Source organism: Oncorhynchus mykiss, chromosome 23 (assembly GCF_057628025.1).
Source record: "Oncorhynchus mykiss isolate SJ-2025 chromosome 23, ASM5762802v1, whole genome shotgun sequence".
NCBI lineage: Eukaryota > Metazoa > Chordata > Actinopteri > Salmoniformes > Salmonidae > Oncorhynchus > Oncorhynchus mykiss.
In genome coordinates, this window is record NC_143044.1 from 6,634,784 (window position 1) to 6,662,367 (window position 27,584).

Here is a 27,584-nt window from a genome sequence, read left to right on the forward strand (position 1 = left end):
CACTGTTGTTGTTGCGTCTTTTTGGGGTGGGGGGGACAAATAAGAGGAGAATGGGGAAAAAGAGGATGAGTTGTGTGTGTGTTTGTTAAACTAATTGAGCTGGTCGTCAGAGGCCATGTGAGATGTCTTGGATGGACAGTTTTGGGGCGTTTGTAGTAAGGCTTAGGGGTGGAGGGGGAATGGAGATACAGAATATTTTTTTTTAGATTTTTTTAGATTTTCTTTTTTGATTTTTACCCCTTTTTCTCCCCAATTTCGTGGTATCCAATTGTTGTAGTAGCTACTATCTTGTCTCATTGCTACAACTCCCGTACGGGCTCGGGAGAGACGAAGGCTGAATGTCATGCGTCCTCCGATACACAACCCAACCAGCCGTACTGCTTCTTAACACAGCGCGCATCCAACCCGGAAGCCAGCCGCACCAATGTGTCGGAGGCTACACCGTGCACCTGGCAACCTTGGCTAGCGTGCACTGCGCCCGGCCCGCCACAGGAGTCGCTGGTGCGCGATGAGACAAGGAGATCCCTACCGACCAATCCCTCCCTAACCCGGACGACGCTAGGCCAATTGTGCGTCGCCCCACGGACCTCCCGGTCGCAGCCGGTTACGACAGAGCCTGGGCGGAAACCCAGGGACTCTGATGGCACAGCTGGCGCTGCAGTACAGCGCCCTTAATCACTGCGCCACCCGGGAGGCCCATACAGAATAATATTGAGTTACCAATAACCGGTACACCCCTCACCTGTAGACTAGACCCCAGAGGGTTGGCAGCACCTCCCTTCCCAAGGTGTTTGTCAGTTGTGTGCGTGTGCCAATGAGTGATCTAATATACTCAGTTTCTGTCTCCCTCAAATTCAGAGATAAAGGAGCTGCGTGAGGAGACACTGGCCTTCCTTGTAAACATGTGCACTCAGCGCCAGCGTGGAGAGCCCTACGCTGTGAGGCATGGAGGAGGAGAAAGAGGGAACCACTGCGAAGACCCCTGCTCCTGGGGTGTCTGTTGCAGTACTCACACACTGTGAGCTGGCCCTGGGAGAGATCCTGAGGAGGGAGGGAGGGAGGAAGGAAGGAAAGGAGAGGGATGGAGAAGGTTCGAGAGGCACCCTCTGGCCCCAGGGGACAATCATCTCTACCCTCACTACCCTGGCCCTGCATGAGACCCACCCTCAGTCTCCAGCTTCAGTCTCCAAGGTAACATCCCACTGAAGGCCACTAGGACCAGAGTTTTCCTCTAGTCTGGTAATGTTTTCATGATAAACTCATGATTGTATGGTTATTTGGTAGTTCGTAATTTAGCTGGTGGTTTATTCCAAAACTATTAACAGTCAACCTATTTTCAACGAATGAAACCTTATGTGGGAATCAAACCCACAACTCCACGCACCTCAATTTCATTCAACCTCCACTCTCCCCAGTACCAAACCGAAGACAATTATAGCGAATTGATTACAGGTACAAATCTGTTATTGCGCGAGAGCTTAATAGCACCACGAGGTTACGCCAAGCACACAGCACAGGCAGAGGGAGCCTCAGTGTCTATCTTCCCCCTCGGTCCCTCTGAGGTTTGGTAACTTTCCACTCCACCACCAGGCAGCACCGCTCCTCCATACGGTGGAGTTTTAAGTCAAAGGGCAGCCTGTTTCGGAATCATCTTTCAATTCCTCAGAAACACTGGACAGCCATCCATTACCCAGCGTTCTGCTCTGCCATTCCTATCATTACGCTGTGTTAGAGTTGACAGGACTCATCGCTGCTGGGATGTGTATAATGGTGTCTGAGTGTGTGTCTGCGTGTGTTTGTGCGTGTGTGTGTTTTACTGAGAGCTGTTTTATTGCCCAACCATTAATCTTTAACCTGCCAGCCCGTTAAGCCGTGCATCTCTGCGCCAAGGACACCGTTTCCATGGCGGGCCTCTGCTCCAGTAAAGCATTCTGGGAGAAAACACAGCGTTTGGACTGACTTCCTGTATGGGATGGAGCTGGTGGTCTTTAAGAGAGCAGGGCATTCCAGTTCCTGTGAGCAGTGGTGTAAAAATACTTAAAAGTACTACTTAAGTCGTTTTTGGGGGTATCTGTACTTTACTATTTATATTTTTGACAACCGTTGCTCCACTACATTCCTAAATAATGTACTTTTTAATCCACACATTTTCCCTGACACCCAAAAGTACTTGTTACATTTCGTATGCTTAGCAGGACAGAAATTTTTTCCAATTCACGCACTTATCAACAGAATGTCCCTGGTCATCCCTACTGCCTCTGCTCTGATTTGCTGAGTAAGGTGTGTGTGTGTGTGTGTGTGGAGGATGTGTGTGAGTGTGCGTGCGTGTGTCTGTTTGGGAGAGAGCGCTTGTGTGTGATTCAGTGCAGGGTGAGACGGGAGCTCATTAAAGGGGGTAGTAAAAAGTAAAAGCCATGGAGCAGCAGAGAGACCGATAGAGAGACTAGAGACCAGCTGTGGAGGCATGCTACTTTTAATATCTGTCTGAGACAGCAGCACAGTCACGAGCTGAGGGCCACAGAAGCCGTATAACCTGCTCATGTCCCGTACTCACCACAACACCACACACGCCAGAAAGGGGTTTTCATTTTAAAAGCTGTAATAACAGCGCCACACTGTTAAATAAATAATACTCTAGAGAAATATGCAAAAGGAATGTCAACAGGTGTTTGGGGGGGGGGGGGGAGTTTCTCTACAAGCCAGAATGTTGAATAAAATTATTTTTGAACTTAATTACCGGTTGTCCTTGCGGTAGGTCCTTTTGCAGGTAGGAATGCTAGACAATGTATCCACAGGGAAGTCGAAATAAAGTGCTGGTAGTGTGATTTCTATCACCAGAGGCATGCGCAGAACCATGTAAACATGTGCACGAGCTGGGCAAGTATGCATGGCGTGCATTGATCTTCATCTTGTGCACATGCTCCAGGTGATCGAAATCGGAACGCACTATAGCATCAGCACTTTGAAAAGTTGATTATATTCTACTTTCCTGTGGATATATTGCCTCACATTCCTACCCACAAAAGGACCAACCGCACGGTACCCCGGTAAAGTGAGTTTTATTCAACAAATTGTATTCAACATTCTGGCTTGTAGAGATCGGTAGTGGATCCAAACGCTAATTTATGTCCGATGTTGAATTCAATGAGATTCAACGTCGGGTTTCTAGGCCAAGAGAGACGGATAGATAGAGAGAGAGAGGGAGGGAGGGAGGGAGGGAGGGATGAAAGTAAGAGAGAAACGCAGAGGCACAAGAAATGTGTCTGTGTGTGTCTGTCTGTACGCGCGTCTGTGTGCGCATGTGTGTGTGTCACAGCTGTGTGTCCGTGGTTTGGGTTAGCTGGGAGGATCTGAAAGTCCAGAGGAGTAAAAATACCTCCATTGCAGAGTGGCGACTCACACAGGACAGACACCAGAGCTGTGGGCCTTGCCTCAGCTTGGACACATTTGTTCATGGTCAAGACTAAACTCCTGGTCTGTAATACTTCACCTCTGTATTAGGGACTGGCATTTCAAAGAATGTCTATGTTCAAGTACTCTCATGAAAATCATTTTGAGTACGTGAGTACTCTCTTGTTAGTGTGAAACGCGGCTGAAGGAAAACAAGTTTGCAGTATGCTATCGCTTGTTTCAATTACAGGTTGTTTTGATGCACAACTGAGACGGAACATGTTGCATTTTCACCGAATTTGACATACGCCAAATAATTAAAAGTTAGACATTTTGTCAGTGTTTATGTTAAATGGGCGCATGTGTAAATTTGCGTACTTGTATTCCGTTATTAGTAATCGAATACAAACCTTGAGTTGAGTACCTGTGCCCATCCCTACTCTGTACAGTATGTGTGTGGAATTCTTAATGTGGTGGTATATTACCTCATGTGGTGCTACTTTATTTCTCACCCTTTTCCTGCAATTCTACAAGTTTTGCCATGGGGCAGAGATAAAATTGTGCAGTTTTAAAGCAAATTTCCAGTTATTCTACGCATTTTACCATGAGGCTGAGAGAAAAATGTACCGTTTTAAAACAAATGTTCTGCAAATCTATACTTTGCCACGGAGCTAAGAGAAAATTTGCAGTTTTAAAATTAATTTCCTGCAACATTTTGTCATGACTTATGCTTTCTGGGTGACTCAAACATTAAAGCAAAATCGATGGGGGCCCAATGCAATGACAGAAATACTCCTGAAAGCATAATTTGGGGGATTTTAGGTTTTCTCTGTCTAGTTTTTTATTTTGGTGTATTTTTTTTCTTCTCAAAGTTGGTTATTTAAAAATGTTTAGGTCCATTATCTGTTCTACATACTTTATATCTGGTTTTAGTCATTTAAGTTTACACTGAAAATGTTTTTCTACCCCAATGTATTTTTTTTTATTTGAATAAATATACACTGCTCAAAAAAATAAAGGGAACACTTAACCAACACAATGTAACTCCAAGTCAATCACACTTCTGTGAAATCAAACTGTCCACTTAGGAAGCAACACTGATTAACAATACATTTCACATGCTGTTGTGCAGATGGAATAGACAACAGGTGGAAATTATAGGCAATTAGCAAGACGACTCCAATAAAGGAGTGGTTCTGCAGGTGGTGACCACAGACCACTTCTCAGTTGCTATGCTTCCTGGCTGATGTTTTGGTCACTTTTGAATGCTGGCAGTGCTTTCACTCTAGTGGTAGCATGAGACGGAGTCTACAACCCACACAAGTGGCTCAGGTAGTGCAAAACGTCCAGGATGGCACATCAATGCGAGCTGTGGCAAGAAGGTTTGCTGTGCTGTCAGCGTAGTGTCCAGAGCATGGAGGCGCTACCAGGAGACAGCCAAGTACATCAAGAGATGTGGAGGAGGCCGTAGGAGGGCAACAACCCAGCAGCAGGACCGCTACCTCCGCCTTTGTGCAAGGAGGAGCAGGAGGAGCACTGTCAGAGCCCTGCCAAATGACCTCCAGCAGGCCACAAATGTGCATGCGTCTGCTCAAACGGTCAGAAACAGACTCCATGAGGGTGGTATGAGGGCCCGACGTCCACAGGTGGGGGTTGTGCTTACAGCCCAACACTGTGCAGGACGTTTGGCATTTGCCAGAGAACACCAAGATTGGCAAATTCGCCACTGGCGCCCTGTGCTCTTCACAGATTAAAGCAGGTTCACACTGAGCACATGTGACAGTCTGGAGATGCCGTGGAGAACGTTCTGCTGCCTGCAACATCCTCCAGCATGACCGGTTTGGCGGTGGGTCAGTCATGGTGTGGGGTGGCATTTCTTTGGGGGGGCCGCACAGCCCTCCATGTGCTCGCCAGAGGTAGCCTGACTGCCATTAGGTACCGAGATGAGATCCTCAGACCCCTTGTGAGACCATATGCTGGTGCAGTTGGCACTGGGTTCCTCCTAATGCAAGACAATGCTAGACCTCATGTGGCTGTAGTGTGTCAGCAGTTCCTTCAAGAGGAAGGCATTGATGCTATGGACTGCCCCACCCGTTCCCCAGACCTGAATCCAATTGAGCACATCTGGGACATCATGTCTCGCTCCATCCACCAACGCCACGTTGCACCACAGACTGTCCAGGAGTTGGCGGATGCTTTAGTCCAGGTCTGGGAGGAGATCCCTCAGGAGACCATCCGCCACCTCATCAGGAGCATGCCCAGGCGTTGTAGGGAGGTCATACACACTACTGAGCCTCATTTGGACTTGTTTTAAGGACATTACATCAAAGTTGGATCAGCCTGTAGTGTGGTTTTCCACTTTAATTTTGAGTGTGACTCCAAATCCAGACCTCCATGGGTTGATAAATTTGATTTCCATTGATAATTTTTGTGATTTTGTTGTCAGCACATTCAACTATGTAAAGAAAAAAGTATTTAATAAGAATATTTCATTCATTCAGATCTAGGATGTGTTATTTTAGTGTTCCCTTTATTTTTTTGAACAGTGTATATAAATATTTTTTTACTGTTTGGACATAGGCTGCCTGAAAAAAACACAAGCGGCCTGCCCGAGAGTATTCTATCCAGAAAAATACTATACTTTCTCTTGTCCCATCACCCTAAGATTCCATTAGTATCAATGAACTTGAACTTCCTGAACTTCTCCCAGTCCAGCCTGGAAGTCATTGGTGTATAGATGTACAACCATTGTTAAGTAAGCAAGTCACACTCTGTTCCAGCTGTATGTTATGGGGACAGAGGTAAATGTAAGGAGGGGAGATACAGTACCAGAACTGTGGATGTTCACTTTATGTGAACTTACAGGAGTTGTTTGCAAAGTATTTTACAATGCCCAAACTGCATTCACTTGTTAGCCTAGGTGTGGATACTTTAAATGAGCTCTGTTTTGGACTGCCCTTTGAACTGTTTCTACCTGGGGCAAAAGACTCACTCTAGGGCTGGGCGATATGGCCTAAAAACAATATCTAGATTTTTTTTCAAACTTATGACCAGATATATAGAAAATATATATTGTTTATACATAAACAGTACCAGTAAAAAGTTTTAGAACACTTACTCATCCAAGGCGTTTTCTTTATTTGTACTATTTTCCACATTGTAGAATAATAGTGAAGACTTCAAAACTATGAAATAACAGATATGGAATCATGTAGTAACCAAAAAAAGTGTTAAACAAATCTAAATATATTTTATATATGAGATTCTTCAAAGTAGCCACCATTTGCTTGATGACAGCTTTGCACACTCTTGACATTCTCTCATCCAGCTTCATGAGGTAGCCACCTGGAATGTGTTTAAATTAACAGGTATGGCTTGTTAAAAGTTAATTTGTGGAATATCTATCCTTCTTAATGTCTTTGAGCCAATCAGTTGTTGTGACAAGGTAGGGTTGGTATACAGAAGATAGCCCTATTTGGTAAAAGTCCAAGTCCATATTATGGCAAGAACAGCTCAAATAAGCAAAAAGAAATGACAGACCATCATTACTTTAAGACATGAAGGTCAGTCAACCTGGAAAATGTCAAGAACTTTGAAAGGTTCTTCAAGTGCAGTCGCAAAAACTATCAAGCTCTATGATGAAACTAAGTTCATTAGAGTTACCAGCCTCCTAAATTGCAGCCCAAATAAATGCTTCACAGAGGTCAAGTAACAGACACATCTCAACATCAACTGGTTAGAGGAGACTCCGTGAATCAGGCCTTCATGGTCGAATTGCTGCAAAGAAACCACTACTAAAGGACACCAATAATAAGAAGAGACTTGCTTGGGCCAAGAAACACGAGCAATGGACATTAGACCGGTGGAAATCTGTCCTTTTGGTCTGAAGAGTACAAATTTGAGATTTTTTTTTCCACCCGCCATGTCTCTGTGAGATGCACAGTAGATGAACGGATGATCTCTGCATGTGTGGTTCCCACCTTGATGCATGGAGGTGTGGTGGTGTGGGGGTGCCTTTGCTGGTGACACTGTTGGTGACTTATTTACAATTCAAGGCACACAGCATTCTGCAGCGATACGCCATCCCATCTGGTTTGTGCTTAGTGTGACTATAATTTTTTTTTCAGCAGGACAATTACCCAAAACACACCTCCCAGGCTGTGTAAGGGCTATTTGACCAAGAAGGACAGTGATGGAGTACTGCATCAAATGACCTGGCCTCCACAATCACCTGGGATGAATTGGACCGCAGAGTGAAGGAAAAGCAGCCAACAAGTGCTCAGCATATGTGGGAACTCCTTCAAGACTGTTGAAAAAACATTCCAGGTGAAGCTGGTTGAGAGAATGCCAAGAGTGAAAAGTTGCTGGCATCAAGGAAAAGGGTGGCTACTTTGAAAGATCTCAAATATATATTGATTTGTTTAACACTTTTTTAGTTACTACATGATTCCATATGTGTTATTTCCACGTTTTTATGTCTTCACTATTATTCTATAATTTAACAATGTAAAAAATTAAGAAAAAACTGAGTAGGTGTTTCCAAACTTTTGACTGGTACTGGAACTTTAAGAGTGATCTCAAAATGGCCACCGGTAATGGTACCCTGTCCTCCATTGAAACCCTGCTGCCAAAACAGCCCTAAGCCGTCTGTGATTTATGTACAGGCATTAATGGAAAGGTGGGAGTACAGTAGGTGAGGCGTAGCCTCCCTCCTTTTCTCTCTCCGTCCGTCTATGAAAGAACCCACATACCTGTGGCTGTGAGGCCGTCACTCCTGTATTCAGAGAACCGTGGATGAAGGAGATAGATTTACCCAGCAGTCTCACTTCACTCTAGGCCCCATGTTAGTTGCCCAACTGCCCAGCACCTGGCGACAGTTGTGGAGAGCTGGCCGACTGTGTGTCTGTGTGTGTAGGGGCCCCAATACACACACCACTGTATTAACAATGAGTGAATGAGAGTGGAGAGTAAGGATTGGATTACAAAGACTTTCCTCTCAGGAAAAATACACACAATCTGTGTGAGCAGGATCCCTTTTCCTTTTGTGGAGGCTTTTCAAGGTTAGGATTAGAGTTGTGTAACAGACGGTTGGGTTCCTGCCATAGTCTCCATGTGGTGTAATGGCATGTTAGCTCTGTTTTACACACATCTTAATTGAATGGTGTTGTGTAGTAGGGGTCCATTTTATTTGTGCGGTGTGTTACTGCAGTTTTGAGGTGTGTGTGTGTGTGTGTGTGTGTGTGTGTGTTGTACTGTGCTGCCCTGATCCTGGCCTCTAGACTGGTGGTACATGCTGTCTACCATGCTCTGCTGTAACATAAATGTGTGTGTGTTTGTGTCTCTCTGATCAGGGTGTGGGTGCAGTAGTGTGTCTGGGGCCAGGGGCGCAACTTTTCTTTCAGAAGTGAGGGGGGACATAACCGGGCGGGGGGGGGTCCTCCACCATCATTTTTTGGGGCATCTAAAGCCCATTTCTTGCATTTCTACACCATCCAATATGACCCATGGCCCTTCTAGACATCTTTATTTAGAACAACAAAAAATAACATTCATCAAGCTAGGTACGAGATCATTATTAAATATGTTGAGTGGTTGATAAGACTGAACTCGATCAAATGTAATTCAAAAACCTTTATTGTGTTGCACCTTAGCCAATAGCTGAACAAATGAAAAAGTCTTTATAAAATAAAGTAGAACTACTTTTGATTATTTTAAGACATCCTCTGTCAAATTTAAGTCAAACTGCCCAGCCAGCCCAAGCTGCCTGCACGCCCGACACCATCCAGTCTAGTCAGTAACTCAACTCTCTGCCAACACTATTTCCTTCCCAACTTCTTTTTTTTCCCCCTTAGGGAAAGGTTTGGAAACAAAAGTACAGGCCTAATAGTACTGTAAAGCTCATTTTACTTGCACACAATATAGCTGGGTCATTCGTCCTGCCCCTAGGTGTCCACCACCCTGCAGTGCCCCAACTTAAACACACCCCACTCCGCTTTAGGATCTTAGTGAAACGTTCATTATTGGTTTTGGGTGTGTTAGGCCAAGGCCAGAGTGACAACCCACAGGACGGCAGACCCCCTGGCCCAGGACTGAGCAGCCCAGCAGCTAGGGATTGCCTAAATGGGTATCGCCCCTGACTTGGGCAGGTTTTCAATACAAAAGCTGAAGAACTTACTCACATCCAGGTACTTTCTGCTGGAGTTGTAGGAAAATTCATGGGAAACAGAAAGGAAAAAAGGGTTTCAATACAGACTCCACATAAGTGTATTCCACATAAGGCATCCAGACCTTATGAAAATTGACTAGCATAACCTTAATATTGTAATAAATCAAATCCTAGTTACATACCTTGACATTTTCTGCCATCCATTGTGACACTGTTGGAGGATAACCAACCTTCCAATTAATTGCAATGCATTCCTTAGCCGATATAAATGCTTGGTTACACAGTCTCTTCTGATGGAAGTCTCCACTATCAACATTTCCAAGAAAACAAAAACAAGGAGAAGGAAAATTCAAAATTCAGCCAGCCTTCACAAAGACCGTGACATAGGCCAATACAGTGCATTCGGAATGTATTCAGACCCTTGAACTTTTTCCACATTTTGTTACATTACTGCCTTAATCTAAAATTAAGATTGAAATGTTTTTGTTTCCTCGTCAATCTACACACAATACCCCATAGTGACAAAGCAAAAACAGTTTTTGACATTATTGCAAATAATAAAAAACGGAAATATGACATTTTACATAAGTATTCAGACCCTTTACTCAGTACTTTGTTGAAGCACCTTTTGGCAGAGATTACAGCCTCGAGTCTTCTTGGGTATGACGCTACAAGCTTGGCACACCTGTATTTGGGAGTTTCTCCCATTCTTCTCTGCAGATCCTCTCAAGCTCTGTCAGGTTGGATGGGGAGCATCGCTGTACAACTATTTTCAAGTCTCTCCAGAGATGTTCAAGTCAGGGCTCTGGCTGGGCCACTCAAGGACATTCAGAGACTTGTCCCGAAGCCATTCCTGCATTGTCTTGGCTGTGTGCTTAGGGTCCTTGTCCTGTTGGAAGGTGAACCTTCGCCCCAGTCTGAGGTCCTGCTACTTAAAAATATCCTCACAGCATGATGCTGACAGGTTTGGTGACAGGTTTCCTTCAGACATAACACTTGGCATTCAGGCCAAAGAGTTCAACCTTGGTTTCATAAGACCAGCGAATCTTGTTTCTCATAGTCCAAGTCCTTTAGGTGCCAATTGGCAAACTCCAAGCGGGCTTTCATTTGCCTTTTACTGAGGAGTGGCTTCCATCTGGCCACTCTACCATAAAGGCTCTGTCAGAGTGACCATCGGGTTCTTGGTCACCTCCCTGACCAAGGTCATTCTTCCCTGATTGCCCAGTTTGGCCGGGCGGCCAGTTCTAGGAAGAGTCTTGGTGGTTCCAAACTTCTTCCATTTAAGAATGATGGAGGCCACTGTGTTCTTGGGGACCTTCGATGCTGCAGAATATTTTTGGTACCCTTCCCCAGACCTGTGCCTCTACACAATCCTGTCTCGGAGCTCTACGGACAATTAATTTGACCTGATGGCTTGGTTTTTGCTCTGACATCAACTGAGGGACCTTGGGATATAGACAGGTGTGTGCCGACTTTACCACAGGTGGACTCCAGTCAAGTTGTAGAAACATCTCAAGGATGATGAATGGAAACAGGATGCACCTGAGCTCAGTTTCTAGTCTCATAGCAAAGGGTCTGGAGACTTATTTAAGTAAGGTATTTCTGTTTTGTATTTTTTTATAAGTTATCAAACATGCCTAAAAAGCTGTTTTTGCTTTGTCATTGTGGGGTATTGTGTGTAGATTTATGAGGAAAATGTTTTATTTAATCCATTTTAGAATAAGGCTGTAATGTAACAAAATGTGGAAAAAGTCCAGGTGTCTGAATACTTTCTGAATGCACTGTCTGTCCCCTTTTTTGTCTTTTACATCTCCAGCAGAGGAATGCCATTTCTGAGTGCATGCTATTCAGTTTCACTGGGATATGGTACGTTCTGTGGGTGGTCTTCAACTGTAGTAATTTATGTCTGAGATTATATGAACATGACTGGGAATTCAAACATATCTGTACCCATTCATCATCAATATCTTATACCAGGTCTTCTTCACATTTGAGTTTTTTCATGTTGTGTCATCGGGAAAATGCAGTCTTTAAAGCACCTGGCTTGTCCAGTGTTTGCTGCACAGAGAGAGAGAAAGTGTTGATTCTGCACTAATTCACCTCAGGTCCGTCACAGACTTGTCTTTCATGGCTGCCTGACCCTGCCGAGAGACCTGTCGACATATGTTATGCTTACATGAAGCATGACAAAGAATAACTTGGTGTACAGTATATTTATACATTTATTTTATCCAAGAATAGAATCAATGGTTCAACAATTAAAATTCCCATTATTCCCAGATCCCAGACTGTAGCTTTACGCTTAAACTGCTGTACTATAGCTACTATAGGTCTCCCCATCAAGTCAAGATGTAACTTTGTATCATTCACTGATATGGTTAATATACTGTAAAATTCACCTGAGCTCCGTAGACTGGTCTTCCCTGGCTGTCTGACCCTGCTGGGACACCGGTCACCATTTGATCCTGTTAAGACATGGTGAGCCTAGTGTTGTGTTCTGACTGACTGTGCACCATGACAGTGAAGCCCGCAGAGCTATTTATTAGCTACTGTGTCCGTGTGAAAAGTAAGGAATTAGCCTGGGAAACTGACAGATCAATAAGGTTACATTATTACAATGACTCTAATGAAAACTCGCATTGCACAGGAAAAAAAAAACGTCTGAATATCGGCCTTCAATCATTTGGCCACTGGTTTCATCTTTTGATTCAGGTCTAGTGTGATTGAGGCCAAAAAAAAAATTGCATGCTAGATATTTTGAGAGAGAGCTGGCCAAAAGTTGGCCAGCTCTCTCTCTAACGGTACATCAACTGCTGAAAGCTATCCAAGTTCATTTACTTCTGTTAAAACAGAACAAAACAAAGGCTACAAAACATTTCCATACAAACAACCACCATTAGATAATAATAGCCACCTCATATCACTATCTGACAGATAGCTGGAGGCTAGAGCTGAACTGGCTGTGGTAGCTACTAGCTAGCTAATTCGCCTCAGTCGAGAGGGTAAGAAACAGTAGCTAGCTAACTATGACGGAGAAGTCCGTCACTGGCCGCGGGCAGCATTTTGGTAAGCGAACGCGCCCACACACACTCACTCATCTCCCCCTCCCTGCTCCGTTTTCAGCTAAATTAACTTGTGTGTTGACCCACATTGCTAACTTAGGGATCTCGCTTCATACATCACACACATTATTCTTACCTCCCTTCAGTAACAGTTTGCTATGGTATAAGGAATATACAGAAAAGCTTTCGTTTTTAAACGTGCCGCTTTCAAAAAGAACAAGAATACAATTCGTTGTCTATAGGCCTAGAGTAATCTCAATCACAGCTTTATGATAGATTGAAAAAAAAAAAAATGAAAAGAGGCAGATGGGGCAAATATTATCCAGTTGCAAAAGACAGTAGACTTTGATTCTATCCAGCCAATGATTTCTAACCAAAATCACTATGGCAAGGCACCCTGTTCCTCGTTAGTCGACTGTCACTTTGCTCTGTCATGTGCGCAGACACAAGACAGACACACACAAACCTGTTCCATGCTGAAGCACCATCAAAGGAATTTAGAAAATATTTTCCTGCACTTAGCCTCTGTCCAGGCTTTCAACAACTATATTTTGTCATGATTCATCCAGTTGGAGCATGCAAGTAAAATAAAAAAATAAAACATGTATTTAAAAAAATAGGTTGGCCAATAGGGGGCGATACTATCATATATCACAACGTTTTATGAGTACATACTCACGATAACACAAGTTGACATCGCCTAACCCTAGTGGATATGATGTGAATACTTAATATAAAGTTACCCCGTAACCTATCTATCTATGTTTTTCTATTGCCGTCTCTGCCACAGTGCCAAGCGCATACCCGTGTTGGAGGTGGGGAGGGCCACTGACGTAGTTTCTCGCTAGGATTGGGGAGTGTTCCTGGAATGAGGGGGTGCTAAATCTAGTTTGGCAGGGGGTTACCCTAGGGCTGGATATCATTTGAGTTGTGTGTGTGTGTGTGTGTGTGTGTGGCTAGGAAGCTTTTGATCTTTGTTTTCCAAAATTATTTTGTGACTCAGGTCTTGGGACATTGATGGACTCTCAAACTAACACACACACGGAAATATTAAGAGTGTGACTTTCTCTCCTCAAGAAACACCCTTCCTCTATTTTCCCAGCTTCTTCTCCCGGTGAAAACACAGGAACCACCCTTATTTTCCCTGCGTCTGCCTCCACTGATAGCATCACCTCATTGCTCTCTAATCTAAAGAACATCCGTGTCTATACATCCATGTGTACGTTGGGGCAGAGCAGGGGCAGATACCATGTCAGTTCACCATCAGATATGATAGAACCAGATGACTAAAACTAAGATACTTTTTCTACAACAGGATGGGAATACAATGAACATAATTGCTGTGTGTGTGTGTACGCACGTCCCTGTCTTTTTCTCCCTACTCACCACACTCGTCATTGCCTGAGAGTTCAACCCTGATGTGGGGGCGTCCAGAATTCTTCATGGACTACAGATCGTACGTTGGTCTGCTGTCCAAAGGGACACAGTGTATTGGTCGTCCTATTTGAAGTGATTTGTATGTTTTGATATTGACAGCAACAGAGTTGTCCAGGGCACGTTTACGACCTGAAGTTGCAGGCTAAAGTAGTGGAGGTGTTAATCCATGGCCATGTAATGACAGCTCTCTGCCTCTGATATGGAAGTGAATCAGTGATGTCTAGTGAGGTGTCCTCTTCACCTCAGGAGTTATCTTCAACCTCTACTTCATATCCACCTACTCCTTATTTCAACATAGGAGTGGTGTGTGGAGGGAGAGGGAAGAGTGCTTGAGTTAAGTACAGTTGGGTGTACTTAAAATGTTGTATAGTAGATAGTCCTTTGACTTTGAAAGTGTGTTATATTTTCAATGACCAATTAAACCCAAAGAGCACCATTTATCCAATAGATCCCCCCCAAATGACTCTGCTGTTTAGGTTGAAGTCAAAACCTCTTCACCTCACCACCCCTTAACACTTTCACATGCTCAGACAGAGGTGGGACAATAGGCTACATAATGTGATTAGAGGGACACGACTCTACTGGGCTCCCAAGTGGCGCAGCGGTCTATCGCACTGCATCTCAGTGCTAGAGGTGTCACAGCCCGGGATCGAACCTGGGTCTGTAGTATCACAACCAGCCATGATCGTGAGTCCCATAGGGCGTCACACAATTGGCCCAGCATCGTCCGGGTTAGGGGAGGGTTTGGCCGGGGTGTAAAATAGGAATTTGTAAAAAAATAAAAAATTAAATACTGGGTTGGAGGGAAAGGAAAGATGGGGACAGGGGGCTACTTGATCTGGGTTACCAACATGATTATGGCTGTTTTAAGGGCACATTTTGCAGACAAACTCCATACAAAACATAGAGGACAAAGGACAAGAGTCCTTTTGTAATTGAGTCCTAACCACATGACCTGACCAGAAAACACTCCCCATACCCCTAGTAATATTAATTATGTAAGTTAATTATGGTAATTATGACTGTGGTTATGAATGTTATTAAAGTACACATGGTTAGCAGGTAGTTAGTTACAGTTGAAGTTGGAAGTTTACATGCACCTTAGCCAAAAACATTTAAACTCAGTTTTTCACAATTCTTGACATTTAATCCTAGTAAAAAGTCCCTGTCTTAGGTCAGTTAGGATCACCATTTTATTTTAAGAATGTGAAATGTCAGAATAATAGTAGAGATAATGATTTATTTCAGCTTTTATTTCTTTCATCCCATTCCCAGTGGGTCAGAAGTTTACATACACTTAATTAGTATTTGGTAGCATTGCCTTTTAAATTGTTTAACTTGGGTCAAACGTTTCGGGTAGCCTTCCACAGGCTTCCCACAATAAGTTGGTTGAATTTTGACCCATTCCTCTTGACAGAGCTGGTGTAACTGAGTCAGGTTTGTAGGCCTCCTTGCTCGCTCACACTTTTTCAGTTCTGCCCACAAATTCTCTATAGGATTGAGGTCAGGGCTTTGTGATGGCCACTCCAATACCTTGACTTTGTTGTCCTTAAGCCATTTTGGAGGACCCATTTGCGACTAAGCTTTAACTTCCTGACTGATGTCTTGAGATGTTGCTTCAATATATCAACAACATTTTCCTGCCTCGTGATGCCATCTATTTTGTGAAGTGCACCAAACTCTCCTGCAGCAAAGCACAACATAATGCTGCCACCCCCGTGCTTCACGGTTGGGATGGTGTTCTTCGGCTTGCAAGCCTCCCCCTTTTTCCTCCTAACATAACAATGGTCATTATGGCCACACAGTTCTATTTTTGTTTCATCAGACCAGAGGACATTTCTCCAAAAAGTACCCTCTTTGTCCACATGTGCAGTTGCAAACCGTAGTCTGGGTTTTTTATGGCAGTTTTGGAGCAGTGACTTCTTCCTTGCTGAGCTGCCTTTCAGGTTATGTCGATTATAGGACTTGTTTTACTGTGGAAATAGATACTTTTGTACCTGTTTCCTCCAGCATCTTCACAAGTTCCTTTACCGTTGTTCTGGGATTGATGGTCACTTTTCACACCAATGTACGTTCATCTCTAGGAGACAGAACGGTTCTCCTAGACGGCTGCGTGGTCCCATGGTGTTTATACTTGCATACTATTGTTTGTACAGATGAACGTGGTACCTTCAGGCATTTGGAAATTGCTCCCAAGGATGAACCAGACTTGTGGAGGTATATAATTATTTATTCTGAGGTCTTGGCTGATTTCTTTTGATTTTCCCATGATGTCAAGCAAAGAGGCACTGAGTTTTGAGGTAGGCCTTGAAATACATGCACAGGTAAACCTCCAATTGACTCAAACGATGTCAAATAGCCTATTAGAAGCTTCTAAAGCCATGACATCATTTAAACTTTTCCAAGCTGTTTAAAGGCACAGTCAACTTAGTGTATGTAAACGTCTGACCCACTGGAATTGTGATACAGTGAATTATAAGTGAAATAATCTGTCTGTAAACAATTGTTGGAAAAATCACTTGTGTCAAGCACAAAGTAGATGTCCTAACCGACTTGCCAAAACTATAGTTTCTTAACAAGACATTTGTGGAGGGGTTGAAAAGCGACTTTTAATGACTCCCACCTAAGTGTGTGTATGCTTCCGAATTCAACTGTACCTGTTAGCTCAGTGGCATTGACCTGTCAACTTCCTAGTTCAGATGTGAAGTGTGATTCTCTGCAGACTGAATAGCATCAAAAGTAGTGGACTTATAGGCAGGTTGGCTGGCAACATAAATATTTGTCATTTAGCAGATGCTCTTATCCAAAACGACTGAGAGTAGTAAGTGCATACATTTTCATACTGTTCCCCCGTGAGAATCGAACCGACAACCCTGGCATTGCAAGCGCCGAGCTCTACCAACTGAGCCACACGGGATCACGTCACGGACATCCTGAAATGATGCGTCCGCATCAATGTGGCCTCTCTTTGTTCTGATTCGGAACGGTCACATAGCTAGCAACAATGACAAGAAGCAGCCATGTGGGGAATCGGAGGTGGCTCGTTTCAGCCAGTTTTATCTTGTTAGCGAGCTAACAAACAACTAACAATGTATTTGCAAGACAGGTGCTCATTGTGCAAATGTGTTTGTTTTCTATAAACCTATGGAGACTAAATAAAGTTGACATGTTGTCAACAATCTAAACCAACCCCGTCAGTTTTGTTGCTAAACAACCAACCCGTCTATGGGATTTTCTGACCTGTCTGTTTATCTAGGCCATTCTCAATGAACCGTCAACCATCATTTGTCAATGAACCGTCACTGAATCCACAATGTCTCAGCCCATGTCAATATTAACTTCGATATTATGTAATGTGTGTGTGTGTTTCTCTGTCCATTCATTTACAGTAAATCAAAGGGCAGGATGATCGGAGGATATCCTGATGTAGCAAAAGATCGTTCACTTATAAACCAGGTTAGTCCTGTTTTAACTGGGGATCATCCAATCGTTAAACCTGGGTTGGTAGTGTATGAATGTAGCATGCAACTAAAAGTCTCCTTTTGGCATGGAATCCCCTATCCGTCAGAGCCGAGGCCCAGATTAGTATGCTAACAATGACTGAAGAAAAAGCATATAGAGAAAGTGATCCTCTGTAGAAAATCACCTATGTTTAGGACAAGAGCTAAAATCACTCCTCAGTGTTAGTTCCTCTAGTCTAGTCTGGAGATGGACAGCTAGAGTCCCACCAGGGCCCAAGCTTTGGCATAAAAATGTTGGCAGAGGCTGAAGGAGAGGTTACTGTAGCTGTTCCTGGTCTAAGTACAGTCTTTGTGGCTCCCTCTGGAGAATGACCTAGGTGGCCATTGACAGCTGCCATTATTGAAGGTTGACTTCACTTTAACCTTCCTGAACCAGCTTTTATATGTTTATGATTACAGATTTTTTTGTGATAGTTGTTATTGAGTACTACAGTACAGGCTATTGGTATCAGAAGCTAAAGCCTTGATCTCACACTCTGGTTCTTGCGGAGCCATAACAGGAAGTTGGGGCTGTAAAGTGTGTTTTCATTTGACACCCCTCTCTCTCACACTCTCTCTCACACACACACACACACACACACACACACACACACACACACACACACACACACACACTCCTCACGTGTGAACCAAGATTTTAACCATTTGAATCCCAGCACTCAAAACAGATTTGTTTCTCTGAGCTGTGGAGAGAGAAAGGTTAAGCAGAGCAGGGCCTTATTAAAAAGGCAGGTGGAGGGCAGGGGCTGGTGTGGTCCCCAGGTTAGGGGCTCAGGTGAGGTAAAACTGGCAATAGAGGTACTGCGGCCCCATATCCCTCTGATGTGGGTAACTGAGCAGAGGTGGCTGAACACACAGCATGATGGCACCAGGGGGAGAGGGAGGGAGGTCCACCAATCTCTCTTATTTCACCACTATCATTACAGCCCGCCTCCCCCAAAATCCTCCTCTGTCATTGGGACACCCAACACCCGCCAGCTGCAGAAGCTAAGTCCTAGATTTGCCGAACACCGAAAGCTCCCTCCTCTCTCTTTCCTTACTTAAAAAGTGTTTTAATTAGTTCCAGCCCAAGACTCCCACCACATATTGATTTCGGGAATTAAGCGTCCTCCTTTCCCGTCATAAGCTGTCTCCGTGTCATAGCGAAACGCCCTTCATATGTACGGCACAGAGCTTAATGGCTGCGAAATGATACAGAAATTAAGCGGATGAGACAAATTCACCCCAAAATACCTATGACGTGACAGAAGGGCAGGACTTGGAACAGGCTTCACTTGGCTTCTGCAGTTATTTATTGGATGATGTCATTGATCTTCGCTGAAATGCAGCTGTAGCTCATACAATCGCCTACAGTACCTTTCCTCATGTCATGGCCGAGTGAATACGTTTTAGCTGAGCAGGTTATTATGAGATCCATAATCGTAGGAGTCCTTTTACTTTTGTAGAGTGCCTACTCCTGGATTACTCTCCACTCCAGTCCTGTTCCTTTACTATCCACCCTGTTCCAACAGGCTCACTATGTGCCAGCGGTAATAGTAGTAGTAGTAGAACAGTCACCCCTTCGCCAGCCCCATTCACCAATAGGAAGATGTTGGCACCGGCCTGTCATCTCTCCGATTTTTAAAATGTTCAGATAAACACTGTTACTCACATAAACGACACTCTTACACACACACACACACACACACACACACACAGTAATAGCAGGGGAAAGACGATCCACTGAGAGGAGTGGATGTTGTGTACTGTAAGCCGAGGAGCGACGAGGGGAAATTGCGTTAGTGAAGTGTGAAACCTCCCCAAAGTCCATAGATTAAAGAGCGGCTAGAGTTCCCTATTATGTCTTAATGTTTAGGGCTGGTTGTGTTTTGAAGCACGCTGGCCCGAGTCCAGCGGTAAAGCCGGTCTCTTCCCCTCTGGGATGAATGGCTGGGGTGACATCAGAGCCGGGCCAACCCAGAGAGGGGCGGCACAGCCCTTTGGTTCGAGAGAGGAACATGCCACTCTGACTCGACCCACTAAATCTCTGATAATACTGTACAATCAACAACGTCTTAGGTTCGGAGTGGGTTTCCCTGAATCTCAAGAACTTGGTTTTACACCCCCTCTTAGAAGGGACAACCAATCCTCCTTAATGGCCAGGATTTCCAGCACGGCAGTAGGAGTGGGGTTGGTGCTGTTGATGCTGTCTGGGGATGTTGATGGGGTTAAGTGCCTCCCCCCATGGTGGTAGTGTTTTAACTGCTATGTTAGAATAACTTTTGAAGTCCCTTGTGTTATCTCTGGGTATCAACTGTACAGGGCATGGTCAAGGGATAACAACACAAAAAATATACACACACATACACCGTTTCAGAGAGCTTTGAAGTCAATACATGGACAACTGGAGTCGTTCAGTCTAGGGCCTGTTGCTATATGAGTGTTAATCCTGTCATGTCCTCTCGCCACTTCAGGAGTCTTTCCTCTCACTCATACACTCTTTCCCAGCTCAACCAAGTGTGTGTGTGTGTGTGTGTCCTTCCTTACCAGGTCGGTTGCCTGATGTGGCTGTCTCTTGCTCCTGCTCTCCTTCGCCATCTCCCGGCAGCCACTCTGTCAGGGTGAGGATGCCCATTGGCACCTGCCCCCACAGCTGGCACAGCAACCCTACAGCCATGTCCAGGGCCACAGGTGGGCACACAGAGACACACACCACATCTAGGGACAGAGCCAACAACGGGAGGTTGGCTCACATACCTATTTCTACATTCTGAGGATCTAGAGAGAAAAGCGGGGTAGGAGTTAAAACCAATTCCATTTAGTCTCCTCAGGAAGTGAACTGAAATTGTAAGTGAATATAGATGGAATTGACCCCGATCCTGGAGAGACTGCAAGTATGGTTGGGAGAGCAGGGGAGTCTTTAGGGGAAACAGGCACCAGAAAGAGAAACACTGTTATAGTACAGTAGCACTGATGAAGATATAATGTGGATGTAAGACCCATAGAACACCAAATAAGGAGTGGGAGAGACAGAAAAAGCCGTTCTCAATCTGTTGTCCGACACGGGCTCAATGTGAAGCTTATACAAAACCCATTCTTGGAAAGAACACTATAACTCGTGTACACACACACACACACACACACACACACACACACACCTTCTGAAGAGTTGGGATTTGACTGGATAAGATGGGATGGAATGGGGTGATATTTATGCCCTTTGTCAGAGTATTTGCTTGTTCATCATCCCTCTACTACCAAAATCTGAATGGCAGAAAAGCATAAAATGAACTTAATTCAATCTGATTCCTATTCATGACCCTCTTCCACCTTCCATTCTAACACATTCGTTGTCGTATTCCATTCAGTCTCATCACTGCTCAGGATGAGGAGGTGTTCCTGTTTGAGGAGGGAGATCTGAACCTGTGGGCCGAGCCTGTCCAGTGGATGCAGCTGCTACACAGATACCTGGGTGTCCTCTTCAAAGCCCCAGAGCTGAAGGCTCTGAACCAGAACCAGGCAGAGCTCCTCAGTCTGTCAGCCCAGGAAGATGCCATGTCCCTGGCCACCCATCAGGCTCTGGAGGGCCTCCCAGCCCTGGCCCAGTTCTCCTGCACCATAGAGCATGCCCGGCTGGCTTGCAGCAGGAGAGGCCCACACTGGCTACGGGTTTTAGACTCCCAAGAAACATTCTGAATTTAACACTTATGCAAGCAATATACACATTTTTCTTGACTAAAATGGTTTGTTTTTATCAGCGACAGATGTATGGGTTTTAGAAGGGAATGTAAAGTGTTTAAGTTTTGAGTTTTGTCTGTGTTTTTCAAAGTAAAGATGCCTAATTCATGTCTCGCGATTCTTGAAAACAACCACAGGGCGGTATGTGTATGTATTTGTTTTTAATCTAATATGTATTAGCACGTTTTCCTAACCTTCGCATAGGTTTTTCTGCCTCCTTGGTTTCCTAGGTTACGTAATTAGGAGGGCAACACAATGGTCCACTGTCCTGTGTTAGCGACTGCCCAGACAGCTGGGCAGTCTTGCGCTGTAGTATGGCAATGTTCCCTGTAAAAATGATGTAATGTTCTGGAACTCTTGAACATCCCCCAATAAAAACAGCACTGTGTGATGAGTTTTTTTTTTTGTTTTTTTGGCGGATGAGGACATGTTCAAGGGATTTCTCAAAGTTTGAGGCTTGCCCATCTGTCCTTGACGTTAGACTGTCGTTTTATCATAAACGCTCATTTAGGCAGAGTTACAGCCCCAGCTCTAATTTAAGGGTTTGTAGTAGTAGATTCCAACCCGTTATGTCATTTGTTTTCGGCTGTTGCTATTTGGTTTTTTTATATCCAACTCTCAGCAGCTAAACCACTCACTCAGTGGGACTATTGAATGATGCAGAAGACAGCCGAATCGTATTACTCCTTTTAATTATTTTTTTTTACTATTTCCAGATTTGGTACATTTGGAAATATAACTGGTGTCGCAAAAACCTACAATTTATGGTGATACGTTTTCTACAGAATTGTAAAAAACTTCTACAAAAATATATACCTATCTCCCTTGTGGGGCCCTAATATAGCCCTGCTCCTCACTGCTAATTATGCCATCTTTGTATGTGGCTGTGAACTTTTGTTGGGCTCCATTTTCATAGTTTTCGGGTGGTGTGAGCTTTTGTTACATCACACCGTCGAATAGGCTGTTTTAAACGAATACAACAAGTACGTTAAGTATTTCAAATATATTTTTGAACCTCAGCAGGTGGCGCTCAAGTCAGTCATTTTGGGCTTTGCTCTTAGGGGGGCAGTGTCGCACTGCTTTTTACAGATTCACATTCCTTTAGTCAACTCAGTGCAGTATTCTGAGATTGTGTGCCGCTGAGCCACAGTGTAATAGATGGTTGAACGCTCTTCGTATAACAAGAAATAATTGGAAATAATTCCGTGCCGACTCATTATTTCACTTTTGTTTTCTATCCATGTGACTTTGTGTCATTTCAATTAGCCATCCTATATGTAAATGCACCGTGATGCACATACATTTGATTGCTGGGAGGCCAATCAACTCTATTCTTATGTCACTCCAACCCCACTTGTAACTAACCGGATACAGTTTTACCAACCAGCTAACGTTAATTATTAAAAACCGGTACCATAAATTAGGGTTGGAGTGAAAACCTATAGGACTGTAGCTCTCCGGGAACAGGTTTGGAGAGCCCTTAACTAGGACATAATTTCGTTGTGTGTGGATTATGCAATCACTAACAAACCTAAACAGAAAAAAATATTTCACTCTGGTTTCTAAAACCATTTTCCCGACACTTGCGTTCCTACTCACGCACCTGCGAGAGAGAAGGGAGACGCAGTGTTCTCCAGTTTGTATAGTTGCTTAAACGTGTACAAAGATAAATTACTTTTTCGAGCAACTCCTACTGTACGCTATTGCTTGATTCAACAACCTGGCCCCTCATTCAAAACGGGACCAACTTTCACAAATTGCGTGATAGAATTTTGGAGAAGAACTACATTTCGAGGTGGAGTATAATAATTCGAGGCCAACCAGTGACTGGGAGACGTTCGAATACGGGGGCGTGATCCACAAAACATTGTTCCAACTTCAGAAAGCTCCACCCTCCAGCCACTGCGAAGCGTTTATATTCCTGTGCAGAGGAGAGGTAGTTAGTGAAGCACTCTAGTTCAGCGCTTCTCGAGGGAAGAATCTACAACCCAATTACAAGGAACTTACTTTCCACAACTTATTTCATCTCCGCCACTGGAATTGCACATTTCGATTTTTCAAGAACTTTCAAATCGCTCTAAAAAAGAAACAGTCGTGGCACGAGCTACAACAGTTGCCTCGTGCGTTGAAGGATCCTGGTTGGTCCTCCATGAGAGATCTACTGCGACAAACATCCGAGAAAGAGATGTCTGCAACCATGTTGTCCGCTTTGTACGACATCGACATGCTTTACAAGGTAAGGTATATTTCCCCATTGTAGATGGACAGTCTTGTTCTTTTAACAGGTCTGATCGCTTGAGCATGCCTTTTCATTTTCAGTACAACTAGCTTCGTGACCTAAGCAATAACTTGTTGCTCGCGTGAGCCCGCCATAGTTTTTCATTGTTACTAAGTTTGCACTCAGAACTTATCAGAATTTAACATGCATTTGGCCAAAGCCGTGTTAGTTTAAATGCATTGCTTATGTTTGTCTTCTCTCTCAACAGCAAGATAAAACCATGAACATGAACGCTATGAATCACATCAATAGCATGCTGGATAATAAAGCGGTGGGGGCTCCAGTGACACCTACACAAAGTTCCAACAGCTTTTCTTTCACGCCGGGATTTTTCCGTAGAAACTCGACCAGCAACATGGAAGCAATGATCAACAGCAACAAGTACTCCGTCAACTCCTACAGTAATTTGAAGGAGAACACGAGCAGTAGCACTGCCATTATGAACAAGGAGAACAAGTTCCGTGACAGGGCATACAGCGAGAACAGTGACCGCAGCCTGCAGATCCTACAGCAGAAGCCGGGCTCTCAGATCAACTCCACGCGCTACAAGACCGAACTCTGCAGGCCCTTCGAGGAGAACGGAGCATGCAAATATGGAGAGAAGTGCCAGTTTGCTCACGGCTACCACGAGCTGAGAAATTTGTCTCGCCACCCCAAGTACAAAACCGAGCCCTGTCGCACTTTCCACACTATTGGCTTCTGCCCCTACGGTCCCCGCTGTCATTTTATCCACAATGCTGATGAGCGCAGACCTGCTCCAATCAACGCCAACATGCAGGGGGAACCCAAGTCGGGTCGGGAGCTCTGTGGCTATGGTCAAAGGGATGTTGTTCCGCAGCAAGGTGGGCACAACCGGGACAGACCAAAGCTTCACCACAGCCAGAGTTTTTCTGGCTTTTCCAGCCACCATGGACTTGAGTCGCCACTGCTCGAGAGCCCCACATCGCGCACCCCACCACCCCCCTCTTCTTGCTCTCCCAACTATTATGAGGACATGCTGTCTCCCAACTCCATGTCTTGTGTGAACAGTGCATTCAATTTCCCTGGGCAGGACCTGAAAGCCTTACTTGCTCCCCTTGCCATGCATACTCAGAACGGCTATGCCAACAACCAGTTCAACACCTACTACGGAAACATTCAAGCTAACGTGTGCCCCCCTTCTCCCCCTTCATACAACATGAGCCACTTGCAGTCCCTGCGCCGCCTCAACGAGTCGCCGGTGTTCGACTCCCCTCCCAGCCCGCCCGACTCCCTCTCAGACCTGGAGAGCTATGCGAGCGGGTCCCTCAGCTCTTCTGGGAGTCTCAGCGGCTCCGAGTCCCCAAGTTTGGATGCTGGGAAACGTCTGCCAATCTTCAGCAGGCTGTCGATTTCAGATGACTAAACATCCTATCATGTTATTTTCAATGGCTGAAAATGATCCTTGACATGGCATTAGTTGTTCCTTTTTGTAATGGTATAGCTGTATAAAAGTAGATATCAACAGAAGGCATTCCATCAGCGACTTATTTGAGCTGCAATTAATGGCAGTATTTTTGGTCTATCGGGCAAGCCACGCTTCCCTGGGATAGATGTGTACAAAACTTGACACTGTAAAGTGGTTTCAGATTTCCTCCATCCTGCCAAGAATATGCCTTGACACAATGTAACGTCTATTTTTCAAAGTATGTGTTCCTTTATGAACGTTTAAACTTCCATTCCAGGACTTTAATCTGTTTCACAGCACCACAACAGTGGGTTGTTGCTTAGTTTGAGAAGCACTCACGTTCGGTTTGTTTGGGGAAATCACTGATGGTTGAATCATTTTTTTTAGCTGTTTTGAGTGATTTACATAGCAGTGTGTAACTGGCTATGAACTATTTAACTTATTTATTATCTTGTGAAAAGTATAGGCTATACATCATTGGTAATTTGTGTCCATACTGTATTTATCAAGTATGATGAAGCAATAGATCTATATTCTTTTATGTTTAAATTATGATGGCCATTATTAATCTGCATAAAGTGGAGTGTGTTCTTTTCACAGTAATATATATTTTGTTTTTGGTTTCCATTTTGTAACTTCACTTATTTTTATTGTAAATGAGTAAAAAAGATCTTAATTTAAGAGGACATGTGATATTTATTTCATTAATTTTGTTTACGTTTATTAAAACAAGTTTGCGTGATTGCTGTTTGTTCAGAGTTTGCTTGTAAGAGCTGTGGAAGCCGTTTTGAGTCCCTATCTAGATGTTTCTGTAGAATGTATAAATGATGTGGTTTTGCAGACCGTCCAAACCTGAGCTAGCCTTAAGTTTTTTTTTTTTTTTGTGATTTTTTTATTTTTTATATATAGATCAGACTTCAGTGACAAAGAACCCAAGTAAATAAATTAACCAAAAAAGTATTTGTTTTCTTCTGTTTGTACGAGGTCACACTGATTCCAGCCACGTGCTAAAGAATGTAGCAATCCCTTGTGCCCCAGTATTATTGTGTAGTGCCTACGGAGTTCACCATCTTTACATGCCTTAACATTAACCAAATAAAGTATTTTTCCTACATGTATCTTTTACACAAGTTGAATTGAATGTAGTGCTGGAGCTGAATGACTTTTGCAGGTGGTTACCACTTTTCTAAGACACCTTGGGAAGACTATACCTTATTTTTTTTTTTTGAAATTCCCTGTTTCTCTACACTTATTTAGATTGACTAGTCAAACAATCTCAAAGGAAGAGAGAAAGAAAAAAAAAAAAAAGCAGTCTTCAGAATTTTCTGGATGGGGAAGTGATTGAACGTTTGTACATAGTAAGTACAGGGGTTGCACACTGTGCCTGTTGACTACTTTATCAGAAGTAAAGCTTTTTGAATGTAATTTAAAAACGGACAAAAAGACAGTTGTAGTAATTTTTGGGGGCGGGGATAGTCGGTTCACTACAAATTGAGTGTAAGACTTTGTACTGTACATTTTTTTTTTTTTGGTAGTTCTCCCAATAAAATCATTTTGGAAAAATAGTCTTGTGCTGCTTGGTTTTATCTTTTACATAAAGAATGATGCAAGTGTGTTGGCATTTCCAGGAAGACCCTTCCCCAGTAGAGTCATTCATAGAAATTATAATTCTAAACCTATGTTTTCAACAATGCCCCCTTTCATCACTAAGGGACCGATACTGCCTCCTGAAAACGCAGTGTTCAGCTCTGCTCTGCCATGTTCTTAAAGCTAGAATCCTTGGCACCCTGCCTCTGATTTGGTAAAAAGCTGATGGATGGGCCTGGAGAAATGTAACCACTTAAATTCATAGATGCCTGTGGATGAAAGGACTTGGCCACCTATATCAAAATTATAGTTTTGAATCTATATAGCTGTAGTGTTGGTTTACGTTTCCGTTGTTCGCAAGCATTGGAGTAAAACAAATATATATTTTGGGTTCGGATGGGGAACAAGAGTTGAACTAAACTCTTGAGGCATAAGTTATTCATGAATCAATGGGTATACATAAACCATTTATGATTCCGAAAAATGTATGTATCAACTAAGGATTCCAGCTTTAACACATTCACTAAGTGCTAAATACAAATCACCTCTTTCCCATTAACTCTTCCCCCGTCATTTGAGGGAAAGACTGGAACCATTTTAGTGTGAATGCACCCCCATCTCTGGCATACCTGTACAGAGTGGCTGGTCTCCAAGGCCTGCTCTGTGACTTTATGCTGCCCTTACAAAGGCAGCCCAATTCTAATCTTTTGCCAAATTCTTGGCAAGAAAGCCGATCTGATTGGTCAAAACACCAATTAGTGGGGGGGGGGAAATAAGATTTGTAATGCCTGTGTAAACACAGCCTACTTGTCTTGGCTAGGGGCCAGTGGGGCTTTGTGTTGACTGTAGAGTAGACCTTCCACACTTTAAGACTCCACAGTACAGCCCAATCCCACGCTAGTGGGAGGTAAGGTTGAGGAACGTACTACCTTTACGTGAATTTGGTTTTATTACCCTTACAGATCTAGGAACAAATCTGAATTGTGAGTGGGTAGGGTGT

The 27,584-nt window shown here is 43.8% G+C and overlaps 2 protein-coding genes and 1 pseudogene across 3 annotated transcripts in view; all 3 read left to right on the top strand.

The window, feature by feature from the left end:
* The window catches only part of LOC149972479 (tRNA (32-2'-O)-methyltransferase regulator THADA-like), a 109,859-nt gene extending 89,620 nt beyond the window's left edge, over positions 1 to 20,239 (top strand). The window contains exons 12-13 of the mRNA XM_090218045.1: positions 859 to 1,191; positions 20,106 to 20,239. The gene's annotated coding sequence lies outside the window, so the exon portion shown is untranslated. The remainder of the gene's footprint in view (positions 1 to 858; positions 1,192 to 20,105) is intronic.
* Positions 20,119 to 21,681, top strand: LOC149972480 (tRNA (32-2'-O)-methyltransferase regulator THADA-like; annotated as a pseudogene). The gene is made up of 2 exons (XR_016490924.1): positions 20,119 to 20,246; positions 20,924 to 21,681. The product of XR_016490924.1 is annotated as a tRNA (32-2'-O)-methyltransferase regulator THADA-like (transcript).
* A 724-nt stretch (positions 21,682 to 22,405) lies between these two features.
* Positions 22,406 to 26,560, top strand: LOC110502337 (mRNA decay activator protein ZFP36L2-A). The gene is made up of 2 exons (XM_021580280.3): positions 22,406 to 23,529; positions 23,780 to 26,560. The coding sequence occupies exons 1-2, from the start codon at positions 23,443 to 23,445 to the stop codon at positions 24,953 to 24,955; spliced, it is 1,263 nt and encodes a 420-aa protein (XP_021435955.2). The 5' UTR covers positions 22,406 to 23,442; the 3' UTR covers positions 24,956 to 26,560.
* The last annotated feature ends 1,024 nt before the right edge of the window (positions 26,561 to 27,584 follow it).